The 15,805-nt window shown below is 41.8% G+C and overlaps 1 protein-coding gene across 4 annotated transcripts in view; it reads right to left on the bottom strand.

The window, feature by feature from the left end:
* The window catches only part of PAM (peptidylglycine alpha-amidating monooxygenase), a 166,660-nt gene that overhangs the window by 40,780 nt on the left and 110,075 nt on the right, over positions 1–15,805 (bottom strand). For 3 of the 4 annotated variants that reach the window (XM_006022900.2, XM_006022899.2, XM_006022898.2), the window contains exon 14: positions 4,229–4,546. The exons of the other annotated variant lie outside the window; for it this stretch is intronic. In XM_006022900.2, coding sequence (XP_006022962.1) covers positions 4,229–4,546 — 318 coding nt within the window. The remainder of the gene's footprint in view (positions 1–4,228; positions 4,547–15,805) is intronic. 4 annotated transcript variants of the gene reach the window in all.

A 15,805-nucleotide genomic window follows, 5' to 3' on the forward strand; every position in this document is an offset into this window, starting at 1 on the left:
ACACAAGAGTAAGATTTTATTTTAAGCTTTTATGCAATTGTCTTTATATACACTGCTCATAAACACATAATTAGGGCAACATTTTTAAAAAATAAAATTAAAATATGTTACAGTAGATGCTTGAATTTTAGTATATGATTTTTATCTATAATTTGTTAAAATAATATGTTCTGAAAGATTTTGCATGTGCAGCCCTTGTGACAACTCACCAAAACTCATTAAAAGGCCCGCCAGCCAAAATAATTGACCACTGCTGGACTATGGCCTACTTGTGAAGTAAGATACTACTTAACCAAATATGGGTGATAGAATAAGGTTTTAGATAACTGGTCTAAAAACAAGCCATTTCTACTTTAATAAATATGTTGATTAATTACCATTTCAGGCAAATTACGTAGATATAAAAATTCAAATACTACTGACAGTAAAATACCATATTTATTCAAATAGAATATGAACCTGATTATAAGATGGCCCCCCCAATAATTAGATCCTATATATGAACAATTTATAAATTTGTTACAATTTTTCAGGTATAGAACCTAATTATTGGAGGTTTGCCTTTGATTTGTCCTACTTGCACTGCCACAGGAGGAAAAGTAAGCCAGGGGATCAGGTAGCCCTTTGCTTTTTACCTCCACATAACTTTTATCCTTGGCAGCCTTTTTCACTTTCCCTTATAATCAAGACCCCAAACACATACAAGTGAAAATTAAGTCTGAAAACAGTAACCCTGAAATTAAACATAGCTGCTGTTTATACATGATAAACAAAGACTTTGTTCTTCTTACTAAATAAGTATGCAAAAGCTATAAAGCATGTATCATATTAATCTAAAAGCAAAAGGCTTATGATTTATTACACAAGTCATTGAGGTGGGCCCCACCAAAGTCAACAGCATTTCAAGTCATGGTGAGCTATGACTCCATACCCAGAATTCCTTTGTTGCACCCTCTCTCAGCCTGATGCATATTATTAATGTGGCCCCAAGCTTGGGGATCCCATAGCTCACTGCTCAATCTGTCCGCCACAATGGATCCACATGCTAATTAGCCCCCAGCCATGAATGAAACCAGATGCTCCTGTCACAAGTCCTAGGCTGCTCCAAAAAATTTATGTGCAGATGAGGCACTGGGCAACCTGGCACAGTTTCACCTCATGGAGGGTGGGGCCATACTAATCATATGCACTAGGCTTAACGTGGGCTATGTGTTTTATAATAGTGTTCACTGTTGACTGCATTTAATTAACTTCACAGTTGGCTTTCATTGTTGAGCACAGACTGCTTGCAGATGTAAAAAAAAAAAAAAACACCCCAAAAAACAGAATCAACAACAACAAAAGAGCACACTTTACTGGAAGAAGCAGCACATTAATTCGACTCAGCTCTGCAGCATCTATACAGATCAGGTGTTTCAGCAGGGCTTTTTGGTACTCTCAGCTAAAGCTGATTAAATCAGCTATTAGGTAAAGAAACACTAAAAAGCCACACTAAAGCACCCAATTTGTACAGATATTCGGCAAGTCAGGTCCAGCTGATAATATACTGCCTCTTCTGGGCATGAACTGGGTTTGGTGCGGGAGTGCGTGGAATTTAAAAGTACCCGGGGGGGGGGGGGGAGGGGGGAGCGGTTTAAGCATCTGCAACCCGCCGTACTGCTTTTGGCAGTAGTTTAATGATAATGTATTTAGTGATATTTCTTTGTATGAAATTATGAGGAACTCTTTACCCTAGGCCAATTGGGGGAAAACACCTTTTCTTGGAATCAAGTAAATATGGTAGTTAAAACTTCAGAAATTTAACTAACACTGGGTGCATTTACATATATACCTAACTGTGCAGTAGACTTATTTGCTGCAGTGTAAAGCATCACATTCTACATGTACAATGCTACTGGACCACTGCAAACTAATTTTTGCCAGGGACACTACCATCTTAGGGCAGATAAAATAACTGCACCTAAACGTGTAAATGCTGACCTGAGTATACATTGCACCTGGTCAGCCCAGGCGGTAGAGGGCCAGATCCCTGCCTGCTGCCTAGTCACAAGGCTCCACGTGCTGGGGCACTCTCATGCTCCAGTCAGCCCCAATGCCACCTCCTGGAGCCTGAGGCTGACCCCCAGGGCTCCTTCCAACCCAGAGCTGCTCCACCCTGGTTCAAGCTGCTGTGGTCCTGGGTGCAGCATCTGCATGTGCACCTTGGACTGCAGCAGTTTGAGCATCTACACATGCTGTTAAGGTGCCGTAATAAGTTCCAGCACAAGCTGTGCTGGAGTTCATCATGTTGCCTTAATGGCATGTGTAGATACACCCACTATGAACAAACTTGGACTAGTACTAGGAACCCATACTCAAGAATACTGTCACCTTCTCGATGACAAACTATTTACCACTACGTAATTTTGGTGCAACTATGCTTTAGTTTTGCAACACTTGCATATACAACCACAGCAAAGGATGTACCACAATTTTTTAAATCTACAAAAAAAAAAAAATCAATTAGATCCTCCTTTTCCATAATTTTACTTCACATTAAATTATGTTACAGAAAGCAAACCAATGTTTCATCTTTCCTTTCAAAATCATGATTCAAATTTCACATTTACTATAATGATAATCATTCGTTTGCCAAAAGATGGCGCTGACAGCTTTAGCATTCAGAATTTTTGCGCATGTATGTTACATAGTGCTTTATTGATTAAAGAGGGGAAATAAGCTTTAAATAAAATATTTTAAAGAAGTTTCTGTTTCGTTTCTCTCTTATTCTCTCACTTCAAATATCCAAGCAAGAGACCTGTCATAAAAAGCCCACAATCTACTTTTCCAATCAAAACACAGGCCCTGCAGTAAGCACTGTAAACAAGCTGCTATTCTTCTGTCTAATCAGGACTTGTATCACTTAATATTCACTCTTCTTAACCAAATAAAAATAAAAGGGATATTTTTAAATAATATTCTCTCTCTAAAATGTCTCACCTTTCTAATTTGGACCTAAAAAAACAGATTTTGCAAAAACATGCATTTCTTGAACATGGGGCCTGATTTTCCATGCACTTGTGTTGCTGTAACAGTGTCCTTAATTGAGTTATTCCTGAAGTACTTGGCACAAAAAGGAAAAATCAGGTTTATTGTAGATGTTTTCTTAACACTTTTCTTGCAAAAAACTTTGGCTGGGTTTCATTAAAGCAAGTACAAGAATGTACTACTAGAGGTCCTCACCTATGGTCTGCAATTACATACCAAACACAATATTTGGCAGTTAATACACTGTATTTGAACGTCATGCAAGCAGGATGTGTTACATGCTAATAGTATAAACTGAAATAGAAATCAAATAGATGATGAATAATTTATATTTGTAGGCAACAATGTATTCGGGAACATCAAGCTGGATGTTTGCAACATAAAAGCAAGCGTGAGCTGCTATGGCTCTCACACACTGATGGCTGCCATGCATACATATCAGTTACTTTTATGAGACACTCTTCACATGCTGCATTATCTGTCTTTCCACATTAGCAAGTAAGACTAATCACAATCAATACCACACAGAGACCACAACACAAATAAAACAATATGATGCTTCTATGGTTTTTGCTGTCATAGAAACCTGAAGGGAATGAGTTATAAACCAGCTAGTTAAAACAGCTAATCTTGGTTTGAAATAAAGAGGGGAAAATGCCTAATAAATATTGACTTTCCACACAGTTCTTCAGAAACCACTTACTACTCTTCCTGATTTAGAGAGAAATTGATAATGGAACTACAAAAAATTCAATTTTTAAATCATTATAATCTGATCATTAGGATGAAAAATAAAATGGGTAGAGCTCCCCTTCATTAAATACTTTATGAAAGCCAGTTGCATAAAAAATAAAACACCTGAAATCACTGTTATATCCATTTTTGCTTATATCAGTTTAGAAGAATTAATGCTAAATTGATCACAATTTGTTTAATCATTAAAGCTGCTATCTGAGATTCAAACAATAAACTGTATTTTTCCCAGGAGACTATAACCTCCCTTTGAAATGAAGGGAAAAATGTATTAGCTAGGTAATCACTGAGACTTTATATATATAAAAATGCAAAAGAAGTCTCCATAATCAGGAAGACTTTTTGCGAAATAGTTTCAAGCATCAATTGATATTCCCTTCAGATTTTGCTAATGTGGATCACAGCTCCTACCTTGAATTTCATTATTTAAAATGAACCCCTAACCCACCTCCTGTATGTTCTTTTTCCCAGCTTCCCTCATCATGTTTAGGTTGCTGTAAAGAGAAAGGTCTGTTCTCTGGTGGCCTCAAGGTAGATTCTAGTCTGTGAAATTTGTGAATTCTGTCTCTGACAAGAATAGTATTGTCCCTCTCATCACGATTTGTAACCTCTCTTGCATCAGACCAGCCAAGATCCTTCTTTTGGACTACATTAGCAATCTCAGCTACAAGATCTGATTCTGCCTTTTCTGTAGGGTTATACTTATGGACATGAACAACATCTTCCCTTTCTCCTAGCAGCTTGGAAATGAGTGAATAGAAATCACCTGTACAGAAAAGAGAAAAGATAAAAGGAAAGGGGGAAGATTATAACAGATAGTAAAATTTTCTAATTTTTTTAACCCAAGTACAATAATCAAATTATTCATATGGTCATCATAGCTAGTGTACGAGGGAAATCTTTACAGTCTCACAAATTTGAATGAAGAAAGCCTGTGGTAGGAAGAGATAATATTACAATTTCATGATCTTTAATTTACATAACAATGTCCACTTATACCTGACATTTTAAAATCAAAAAAGCATATCACCTCCATATTGATATTCATGAGAACAAAAGAAAGTCTACATAATTAAAAAACATGTTTACAATGAATTCCATTAGATTTAAAAGTCAGAGCATTGAAGACTTTTTATATTGTGTATATATTATATAGAAAAATTGCAAAAATTCTTCAACCCTGTCAATTTTTCATTTGCAAAATTAGTCAGTTGCTATATACTTAAACAATATCTCCTTGTAAATTTTACTGATTGAGAAGAAAACCTAATATGCAACAGTTTCCATATAACATTGTGTAAAAAGGCAGAATTAATAGTTAACAAGGTAACTTGTATGCGATCATGGTCTTTAAGGTATTTAAACTAGGTACACATTGGTAAAAGGAAATAAAAAAAAATCCTTCCAATCCTTCCTCAAAATCTCTCCTAAGCAAAAAGAAACAATTACCTCTACAGTTACATCATAAAGTGGCAAGCCTTCTAAAACGATGATGCTAAAACAAAGACAAATAAAAATGTATTCCAAGTGCAAAATACTTATGTTCTCACCAAAAATTGCTTGAAATGCTTTTAATTCAATTCATTTATGTTTGATGTGGTAGAGAGACAAAATAGTAGCAAAAAAGGTTCTCTCCAGGGATTCTATTCCCAACTACTAAATACCTCACTAGCGTACAGTTGCCCATAGTTACTGAGCATTTTGTTGCCCTGGACCATTGCCTACTGCATGCGTTAGACACAGCTAAAGCTACTATTTGTTTTTGGAAGAGACACTGAACTAATAATTTTTGCCTTTGGTGTGAATCAGTATGTAAGGATCTGTTCTTTATTAGGTGTACTTAAAATGAATTCTCTTAATTAAGGATTTGCATTGCTTAATTTTTAAGATACCTTGTTGTATCAGATAATGCAAAACCTTCACTTTTTTTTTTTAAGAATAGGAAGTCAAAATGATAACTGGCTAAGATTCAATTCTTTTACAGAAAATTCATCATAAAAATTGCTGTATGGGGGAAATTAAGTCTTTCTAAAGTCACCTTAAAAGATTCTGTCATATTTATAAACAGTCCTGGTTCAATGATTTCAACTAGGCTTCCAATCCCTGCCCTTGGAAGAGAAATATCCCAGGTGAAAACTTCTGTCAGAAAATAATTACTGAAGTAATAGGGCCAATTTCAGTAAAATGAACAAAGCAAATTAGACCTGAACAAAATTTGTTAAGCCATATAAGCCAGTATGCCTCATAAAACCTACTCTAAATGACAGCCTCCTGCCAATCAATTAACTCATCCAAATGCTGATTCAGAAGACCAAAACCAGATGTTTGAACACTCAGTTGTATAAACAGCTTGGGATTCAACTGGGCCAGAAGTCTGAATGTCAATGGCTGCATTCTTCACAATAACTGCAAACGTCCTCTAAAAGTGTAAGTATAAGTGTGCTTGCACATGCGATGGGGAAACCCACTGTTTTAGTTTAGGGAGAACTAAACCCCTGTAGCATGTACAAAAGATGAGGGGCCCAATCCTCAGGAGGTGTGTGACCTGGTGGCAGCTTGTGCAGGCAGGCTCAGCTGAAGGTGGGGGGAAGTGGTGAGAAGCCTGATCTTTTTTATTTTTTCCTCCTGGAGCCTGGCTTCCTGCCTGGGCCCCAGTGCTTTCCTCCATGGTGCTGGTGCCCCCCAGGACTGCCTGGGCTGGGTGCCAGTAGGGAGTGCCACCTGGGGGGCACTGCCACTGGAGGGAAGCACTGAGGTCCTCCACAGCTCAGGGACTACTTGGCCTGCTTGCAGCTTGCCCCCCTCCCCTGCACCATCCCGGCCACCTTCCCACCACCTGGGACTGCCTGGGAACGGCTGGCTTGCCCTTAGGGCAGAGTGACAAGGTGGCAGGAGGGTGGCTGGGTGTGCTGGCAGTGGGAGAAGGCAGCCAGGATGGTGCACAGAGCACTGGAAGCCTGCCAAGCTCGAGCTTCCCCAAGCATGGCAGCTTCCAGCGCCCCGTGCACTGTTGGACTTTGTTAGGGAGCAAACTAAAATACTTCGGATGGATTTTATTTTGCTACGTTACAAAGTCATTTAAAGCAGAATATGCTGCCGATCATGTAAGTAGCAACACCATTAGAGTGGTGCAAAAGGGCAATTAGGCTGCTTTAAAGACCCATTTTGTTGCATGTACAAAGGGCCTAACTCTTACTGACATTATACATTCTTAAAAGCACTCTAGTAGTTTCTACCAGTTAAGCCTATTTATAAATTTCACACTGGTTACTATTTCCAGATACTAACAATTACTTGTAATTACTGCTTTCTGAACATTAAAAAATTAACAAATTACCATGCTTCAGGTTCCCAACACACAAGTTATTCCTTTAAGATCCAAATCATCACTGCCCCTGTAAGAGGCACTGTGCACCACCTTGATGGTAAAGATGCCATCGTGGAACACATCATGGAACAGTTACTTCCTTACTTCCTAGAACTAGGCAATTAAGGAGCATGGTTTTTTTTCACATATGTATATAAATATCAAACAGGAGAACTGAGGTGCACAGTGATGTGAACTTATCTGACTGCACAGAGTTAAGGAAGATACGGAACAAACAGGAAATGTAAAATTGGTACTGATAAAGTACAGTTGGAAAGAATACTAATGAGCCAAAAGAAAACACTGGAGAGCATCCCCACCTGGCTTCAAACTAACTGCTGAGATTTCCCCTTTTCAAACCTAAGACTAAAAATCAACGGAGGTTGTCAAGCCTTAAAAAATGCTGTCCTAGAAATGAATGGGATTGGAGCAGGTTATCAGCAATGGCTAAAGATAAATCTGTGATGGAAAATAAGTGACTGCAGCAAGCAGGCTGTCTCCCAATCCATGTACTGAAGGTAACAGAGCTGAATGAAACTTACTACATCTTGCGAGAAAAGATTAAAGCTTAGGTAATGGGAAATGTGTTTAGGGCTTTTTAAGCTTTATTTCTTTGCTCTGGTTGTAACGTACCTTTGGGGTGAATGAATAAATAAATGATGATTTGTTTTGAAGAAACTGTTTTGAGTCACTTTAATCACCAGCTGCCACAGACTCCCAAAGGAAAAAGGGTTACAATTGGGCATACTGGGTTAATACAGTTGGCAAGTAAAGTTGCTGCCATCCAGACAGTCAAATGTGACAGAATCATGCAGTTCCAATAGGGATGAGTGAAGGCAGATAAGCCTTTCATCCAAAGGCATACTGCGTAAAAAGGGCTCAGAAACGTAGTATTTCTTAAACTTAGGACACACAGTGTAAAGTAACTGTGGTTCTTTAAGATGCCACACCAATTATTGATCCTAAAGTGTGCGCGCCTGCATATCATGTGTGCAAGATCAGGTATTTGTAACAGTGTCCATCAGATATGCACAGATGTTGTGCGTCCTTCTGGTTGACCAAGGTAGTATTTGATCAATGTCACTGGTTACTACTATAGCTAACTTACAGATTTTTTAATATTCGAATACTCCTGAAACAGGAAGAAAAGACTGGTTGTTCTGTGAAAGAGTGAATCTTGATGTTCAGTCGGAGGAGTACATCAACTGTTTGGTAACACAGTAAGACACAACGTGCTGTTCACTTGTGGCATCATTTGTGAGGAGATGGCCTTGAACACTGGATTATAGCCAGAAAGAGAAGGAAGGCATTCAAAACAGCTTAGACCTGTGGACATAATTGAGAAAAATCCTGGGTATGTCAAACATGCATAATTTCTTGTTTCCTGGTAGTTCAGAAAAAAGATAGGCAAAGACAGGAAAGAAGATGTTCTGGTTTAAATTCTAAGACATTAGCAATGAACTTTGAATGAGGGCTTAATACTACCTTACTCTTACTGACTGTCATAAAATGGCTTTTTTGTTAAGTGCCTGATGATCACACACTTTTGCAGCCAACGTGATAGACAATCTTTGAAGTGAGGTGAAACAGGGGAGACTTCTGAAAAAAAATTCAAATGGAGACTCCGTGAGTTTCAGGAGAACTATAGTGAAGCCCCAGGTAGGAATAAGCTTTCTAATCTGTGGGTAGAGTACATGAATAGTTACTTGAGAAACGTCTGTTCACTGATGTAGAAAAAAAAACAACACACACAAAGGGATGGCAAATTGAAATTGCAAGATGGACCTTAATGGATCCAAACAAAAGGTTTTCTGCTTTAAGTAGAATTAATTACAAAGGAACTTGGGTACTGAAAGCTGGACAGGTGAAAACTGTGTTGGGCTACCCATATCAAGAAACTTTTCCATTAAAAAAAAAAATATATCATTTTCTTCTGATTCAGAAGAGTATGTTTGTCTGCTCTCTATCAGGATTGCCTAGATCAGGCAGGGAGTAGTCCCTGTCAATGGTACTCAGAGAACTCCTTTTCTGGGCTTGACTTTCTTATGCTACAGTCTGGTACACTGGCTGCCTATACACGTGCTCAGGGATAGTGCGCTAATTAAAATGCCTCACTGTCATGTGTATTAAGTCCCCACATATTCAAAAATGACTGTGGGATGCTTTATTTAAACCTCATTGGATGACGTTTAGATGAAGTTGAAGTGCCCCAGCAGCTATTTTTAAATGTGTGGGGGCTTAGAAAGGTGATAGTGAGGCCACGGTCAAGTGTGCTAATTAGAATGTGAACCAGCACATGTACAGGCAGCCACCAGTTTTTCATTCTACAGGTCGAGATTTCCTAAGATGTGCGGCTTATGTTAAGAAACTGCTCCTTGGTGACAGACGGTTTACAGGACACAGAGAACAAAACAACTGCATGGAAAAGACAAATTAACAGCTTTTGACAGTCTCTGTGTTTTTAGCCATGTTGTTTAATCTCTACATCAGCGAACTTTCACTTATTCATTAATTCATTAATGAAAAATGACATCTGTTTCAACATCTAAGCTCAGTCATTTTCTGACCTTGATGCCACTCTGAATGTCACAATATGGGCAATCTGGACCAGTACTGGTGCAGCACCCACCTTCAAACAATGGACAAATGTATTCCACTTTTAATGCGTTTGTTACTCTAGATCTGAATACATCATCCAATAGACAGCACCTGAAACATAAACAGCCCTTAACTGTGTCTTGGGTATGATCTTGGCATGCTAACCTTTCATAAATTCTAAAGAAAAGAGATGCCAAGTCGGCACATGCAATAACCCTGTAAGCAAGTTGGCTGCTTTAACAGATCAGGCCAATGCACATATCTTTCAAATATCTACACCTGCTATTTAACTGCAGAATATTGCACTCCAATCTGCTGCCACTCAATGCATGCAAAGCTAACTGACACCCAACTACACTCCACTGTGTATATTTTACCAAAAACCTTGTGACCTCACAAAGAGAGAATACTATGGCTGTATAGCACTCACTATATATTCACTGTGATCCTGCAACAGTCAAACTGATGGAGAAAATCTATGTTAACACTAAATTACCATTTTATATAGATCTCTTCATCCCACCTGCAGTTTTTACACCATTAAGATTCTCTTTGAAGTCTGATGCACCACCCCAGGACATATTGGTATAATCACCAGTACGCAGCAAAAGGAATGATTTTCAGCAGTAATAACAAATAGGATCTTGCCAACCCTAAAATTTATCTCAACTTCAACCTATGAGCTCTATAGATAGGTTCAGTAGTGACCACAGTTGCTGTGCAGCTAAACTTCATAAACATCATAAACATTAAGAAAACCCATACATAGATGAACAAACATTGGTGCCGAATGCCCCATGGCAAGATGGGATGATGGTCTGAGTCAACAAAAGCTTCTGGTGATCCATTGTTCTGTCTCAGCAAGATATGCATTCATAGGCTGCTTGTACACGGCCTGGGGGTTTAATTTGGCTTAGTTTTCCCTAAACTGAAAGGGTGGGTTTTTAAAAACACCGCTTCAGTTTAGGGAGAATTAAACTAAAATAAACCCCCGTGCCGTGTACACAAGGGTGGGAGCCCAATCCTTACCTGCCCGTCCGGTGGCAGGGTGGGGGGGCGAGCTGCCAGCGGGCTGAGCGATCCCTGAGCTGCGTGGGGGCCCCTTTGGTGGCACCTGTCTACTTGCACCCAGCCTGGGCAGTCCTGGGGGGTGCTCCAGGTGCGGAGGGAAGCACCAGCCCCTTCACAGCCATGGAGGGAAGCGCTGGGCCCCTGCACAGCTCAGGCAGGCTCCGAAAAGAAAAAAAAATAGATCAGGCTCGCCGCTTTTTTTTTTTTTTCCTTCAGTGGAGCCTCCCTGCATGGGCTGCCACTGGGGCCCACAGCCCCTGAGCTGTGCAGGGCCTGCTAAGCCCTGAGCATGCCAGCTTCCAGCGCCCCAAGCACTGTTGCACTTTGTTATGTAGCAAACTAAAACACCTCAGAGGTGTTTTATCTTGCTACGTACCAAAGTCATTTAAAGCGAATACGCTGCTGTGTGCGCAAAAAGCAACTCCATTAAAGCAGTGCAAAGAGCATTTAAGCTGCTTTAAAGGCCAATTTTGTGGTCTTAAATAGCAAGGTGGGTGGAAGTGTGTGTGTGTGTGCGTGCGTGCGTGCGCGTGTACACAGGTTAGGGGAGAGAGTCACCCAACAGCCATACCAGAAGTCTGATGACATACATCTGGATGAAGGATCTGACAACAGTGCTACAGGATCATGTCCATGAGCTGGACAAGTGGTTAAATAACATTATAATAGGTATGACAGCAAAGACTGCCTTAGCCAATGCAGACTTCCAAAAACAATTGTGGTTCTGTCATTTCAATTTGGAAATCACCCTTGAAATGGGTGGAAAATCATAGAACAAACCTGTTTCACTGCAGAAGGAAAGTGTTCAGCAAGGATACTGTGCTCAGACCCATCTGGAAAAAAAGGTCTGATACTTGTCACTTTCCTTGGTGACAAGCAAATCTATTCTGGGCTATGCTATCCCCAGCGACAGAGTATAATTCCTATAACAAGTCTGTGCAAAGATGGTTTGTAACTAGTCAACAATTTCCTGCTCAGCAAGTCTGGTATGCCACTGCTGAGGTACAGGGCCATTAGGATTACGCCATTCTGATGACACACCATGTGCAAAATACTTCAGCCTTCAGGTAGGCTGAACAGGGTGAGGAGTGGATGTTCTCTGATTTCATTATGTAATGTCTGGCTGTTGTGTTGCATACGAAGACTTGCATTACTAATTTTGCAGGAACATTAGGCAGGCCAACTTGATATTTGAAGCTTCAAAACAACAACCTGTTGTTCCCACTTTCTAGTCTGGGAAAAAAATTATTTAAATCTGGAGGGGTCCAAAAGTGCTTGTCAACCTGTCCTTGTGCCATCTATAATTAATATTTTTGTCACGGATGATACTGAAATGGGCAACCCTATCCAAGTTTTAGTGTAACAACCATTAAGCGAATACTGCACAGTTACCCTGCTGTGGTGCCAAGAGCTTCCTGTTAGGCCTGTACGAATAGGGAAGTATTTGATTCAGATTCAGCGGAGAGTGATTTGATTCGAATCACTGTCCCCATTCAATTCGGCTGAATCCAAATCTGAGATATGGCGCTGATTCAGAGATTTGGATCGGCCAGGGAGAGGCAGGAACAGCCAAGCAGCTGCAGGTTCTCCTGTGGCTCCTCTGGCTGTGCCTGCCTCTACCCAATGGCTGCCCTGCCCTGCCCCATCTCCCGTCCAGCCCCAGCCTTCTGGTACTTAAAAAAATAATAAAAAAAAAGAAGCCCTGCACTCACCTGCTGCAGCAATGGGGATCAGGGCATCTGAGGGCTCATGGCAGCAGCACGGAGCAGCAGAGATTGCCGTCCCCCCCAGGCTGGCACCCGTGTGGCAGCTGCCCCATGGTGCAGGTGCAGCATGGCTCGGGCGGTATCTGGGAGCTGGGGCTGAGCAGTGCCGGGTTCTGGCTGACAGGTGGAGCCATCCTAGCTCCCAGACACCCTGCTGAGCCATGCTGCATCCATTCCAGAAATCTTTTTTTTTTTCCCCTCAAGGAAATACATAAGATTATGCAGCCTTTGCTTTAAGAAACTGGTTTCTATATAAAACTCTTTCCAGTTTACCTTCCTGTTCCATTCTTTCTGTTTGGTAAAATATACATCCACAGTAATTCACTTTACATACCATAAAGCCACTGCTGAATTATTCTTTTTCACAGAAGGGGTTTGAAGACCTTTAACTACCAGAGGTCACTCAGTGTTTCCCTTCTACAAATTGCATTTTTGTCATATCCTCTGTGTCTTGGGAACACAGTAGCTTGTGTTAACCTTTGAGCAGAAAGATTGATTATACTGTGCCACAAAGACTTCAGCAGGGACAGTTTTGAACAAACAGAATGAAACGCATTAAGGCCTTTTTCACAAGGGGAGAAGAAATGCCTAATAACCACTATGGTGAATGTTATGAACAGATAATAGTATTCTCAGTACTACATCTGTTGTATTCAATTTATCCAAGCTTCTACTGATGAAAAAACTAAATAATAATTATTTGCTTTGAGTTTCCCCTGCAATAACAGAGGCATGGTAATAGCTCTGCTTTTGTAGTCTTAGAAGGCATTCAAATCTCCTGGCATGTCTAAGTCAGAGCATCATGTACATTATATTTACATAAAAGCATCATATTGACACGAACAAAATTCCTTCCAGCTACCCTTCACCTTGTATTAGTACTACTGTTCCAGGACTGATATAATGAGGACAGTTTCACTGAGCTAAATTTTGTTTAAAATATCTTTATTTTCGATATTAAGAATCTAACTATCTATTCTTACTCATGCTGAGTGGTAGCCCCCACTGAGTGATAAGCCACAGTTACTTCAATGGCTTTACCTGCAAAGTAAGGTTCTATTCATCAGGAGAAACATGGCAGAATTGAGTCTTACATTTGTTTCTAGTTTTTCCAAATAGTTTTATTATAATGGAAAAACAACTTGAATTACTCCCCAGTTCTAAGGTCAAGTAACTTGGAAAAAGCTTCTATTGTCTAAACAGGAATTTTAAAGCACCCCTGTTGCTTTGTCATTTTTGTTTCACTTTAGTTCTGTACTAACCATTTTTCCCTGAAGGCAACCACCATCATGAAACATTGTCGCAGCATGAAAGCATAGAATACAGAATCCCTACTAGGAACACGCAACAACACATCTTAAACTAAATCCCTGTCCCCCTTTCCTTGTATATCCTCACCTTCACCAAACAACAGGCTTCTAGTGGCTCAAAGGAACAAGAATTTTAAAAGCTGGGATCAAGAGCATCCATATTACTGACCTCATGATAAAAGTAGTTTATTTCCTGGAGGCTCCAAAACAGACCAAGCTGCAGTAACTGGTCAGGATGAAAAACATGGTACTCTCTTTCCTGGCTACCTCTCTTAAAATTGTTCTGGACACAGACAGAATTTAATATGTGGGAATATTCAATTTTGGAAACCTTCTGTTGTGATACTATTGTGTTTATTCAATAGCATCTGTTCCTGATTCGTCTCACTGACACTCCCTGGAGCTGCACATTTTTTCTGGCCATTATTTAATAATATCTCCTTCCGAGAGACTGCTTTAGTATATACTCCAAATATCACTGAGTATGCAAAAGGATTAAATTAATAGATCAGGAAATGGAATAGTTAAAAACACAGTAAGGCTCTTTGGGCACATCCAGACAAGCCCACACATGCCTTTGGCCGCATCTCAAAGCAATTTGAGATGTGGCAAGAGGCACGCTGGGAACAAAAAAACATTCCCCGCACTGCATATTTGCAGTGGGGGCCAGGTATCCCCCCCAAAAAAAGAAAAACCTCAGCAGAAAAAAAGTGGGACAGGGACACAGTCTGCAACCATGTCCTGAGGTATCTGGAGGTTTGGGTTCTCCAAAGAGATGCTCTGGTAGGCAGCCAGGGTGTCTCTATGGCTGTCCCTTGCCCTGGTGCTGAAGCACGCTGCCTCCATAAGCAGGGTAGCCTGGACCAGTGCAGGCTGTGTGGACCCCAGCTCCGTTGGAGGTAAGTAAGGGACTGTGGGTGGGGGGCACTGGAGCAGGGGGGCTGTGAGGGTGCAGGGGACTGCAGAAGGGGCTGTTCAGGAGGGGTGGGTCCCCCGCCTGCACCCTGCATATGCCAGTGCCCTGCCTTTGTCTTTGCCCCTCACTCTCAACCCACAGCCTGCCCCCAGCCCCACAGGGACAGGTATCGGGGTGAGGGGTTTGTGGGGGTAGCTTGGGGGCATGGAGTTTGTGGGTGGATTGTGGGGGGACTGTGGGTGTGCAGGGGGGCATGTGGGAGAGGCTGCTCAGGAGGGATGGGTCCCCTGCCCCACACTGGGTGTAGCCCTCCTGCACAGCTCATGGACTGCCCCCCTACAGGGCCCACATTCCCCCCTGCAGAGGCTACAGCCCCCCCACCCTTGCAGGGCCCAGAGCTCCCCCTCAGGGGCCAAAGCCCTCCCCCGCATAGGACTCACATGCTACCACACAAGGCCCCAGCCACCCCACACAGCCTATAGCTCACCAACAGGAGCAGCCCATCGGGGTGCTCAGGGCCCCCTGGCAAAGCCGCTCCATGGCATGGGGCAGCACAGCTCAGCCCCAGCCACCTGGCACCCAGTGCTGCTTGTGTCAAATTGCACAGGCAGCTCCAGGGTGCTTGGGCTGTCACCTGGGGCCCCACACTGCTCATGGGTACCATGTGTTGTGTTGGGCTGGGTCCAGTCTATGCAGGCCCCACCTGGACCAGTCCCATGCATGCAGGACCCAGCACAACATGTTGTCCCCACAAGTGGCATAGGGCCCCAGGTGACAGCCCAAGTGGCCTGGAGCTGCCTGGAAGTGCATGGTGCTGCGCCAAGCTGGGTAGGGCCCACATGATGTGGCACAGGCAGCGCCGGGTGCCAGGAGGGCAGGGCTGAGCTGTGCTGCCCCACACTTTCCTGTGCTGCATGGGGGAGGGGGGTAAGGGGGCTGTGTCAGGAAGTGCCAAGTGCCCCAATGGCCGCTGCTGCTGTGGGTGAGCTGTGGGTTG

Source organism: Alligator sinensis, unplaced genomic scaffold (assembly GCF_000455745.1).
Source record: "Alligator sinensis unplaced genomic scaffold, ASM45574v1 scaffold575_1, whole genome shotgun sequence".
Lineage (NCBI taxonomy): Eukaryota > Metazoa > Chordata > Crocodylia > Alligatoridae > Alligator > Alligator sinensis.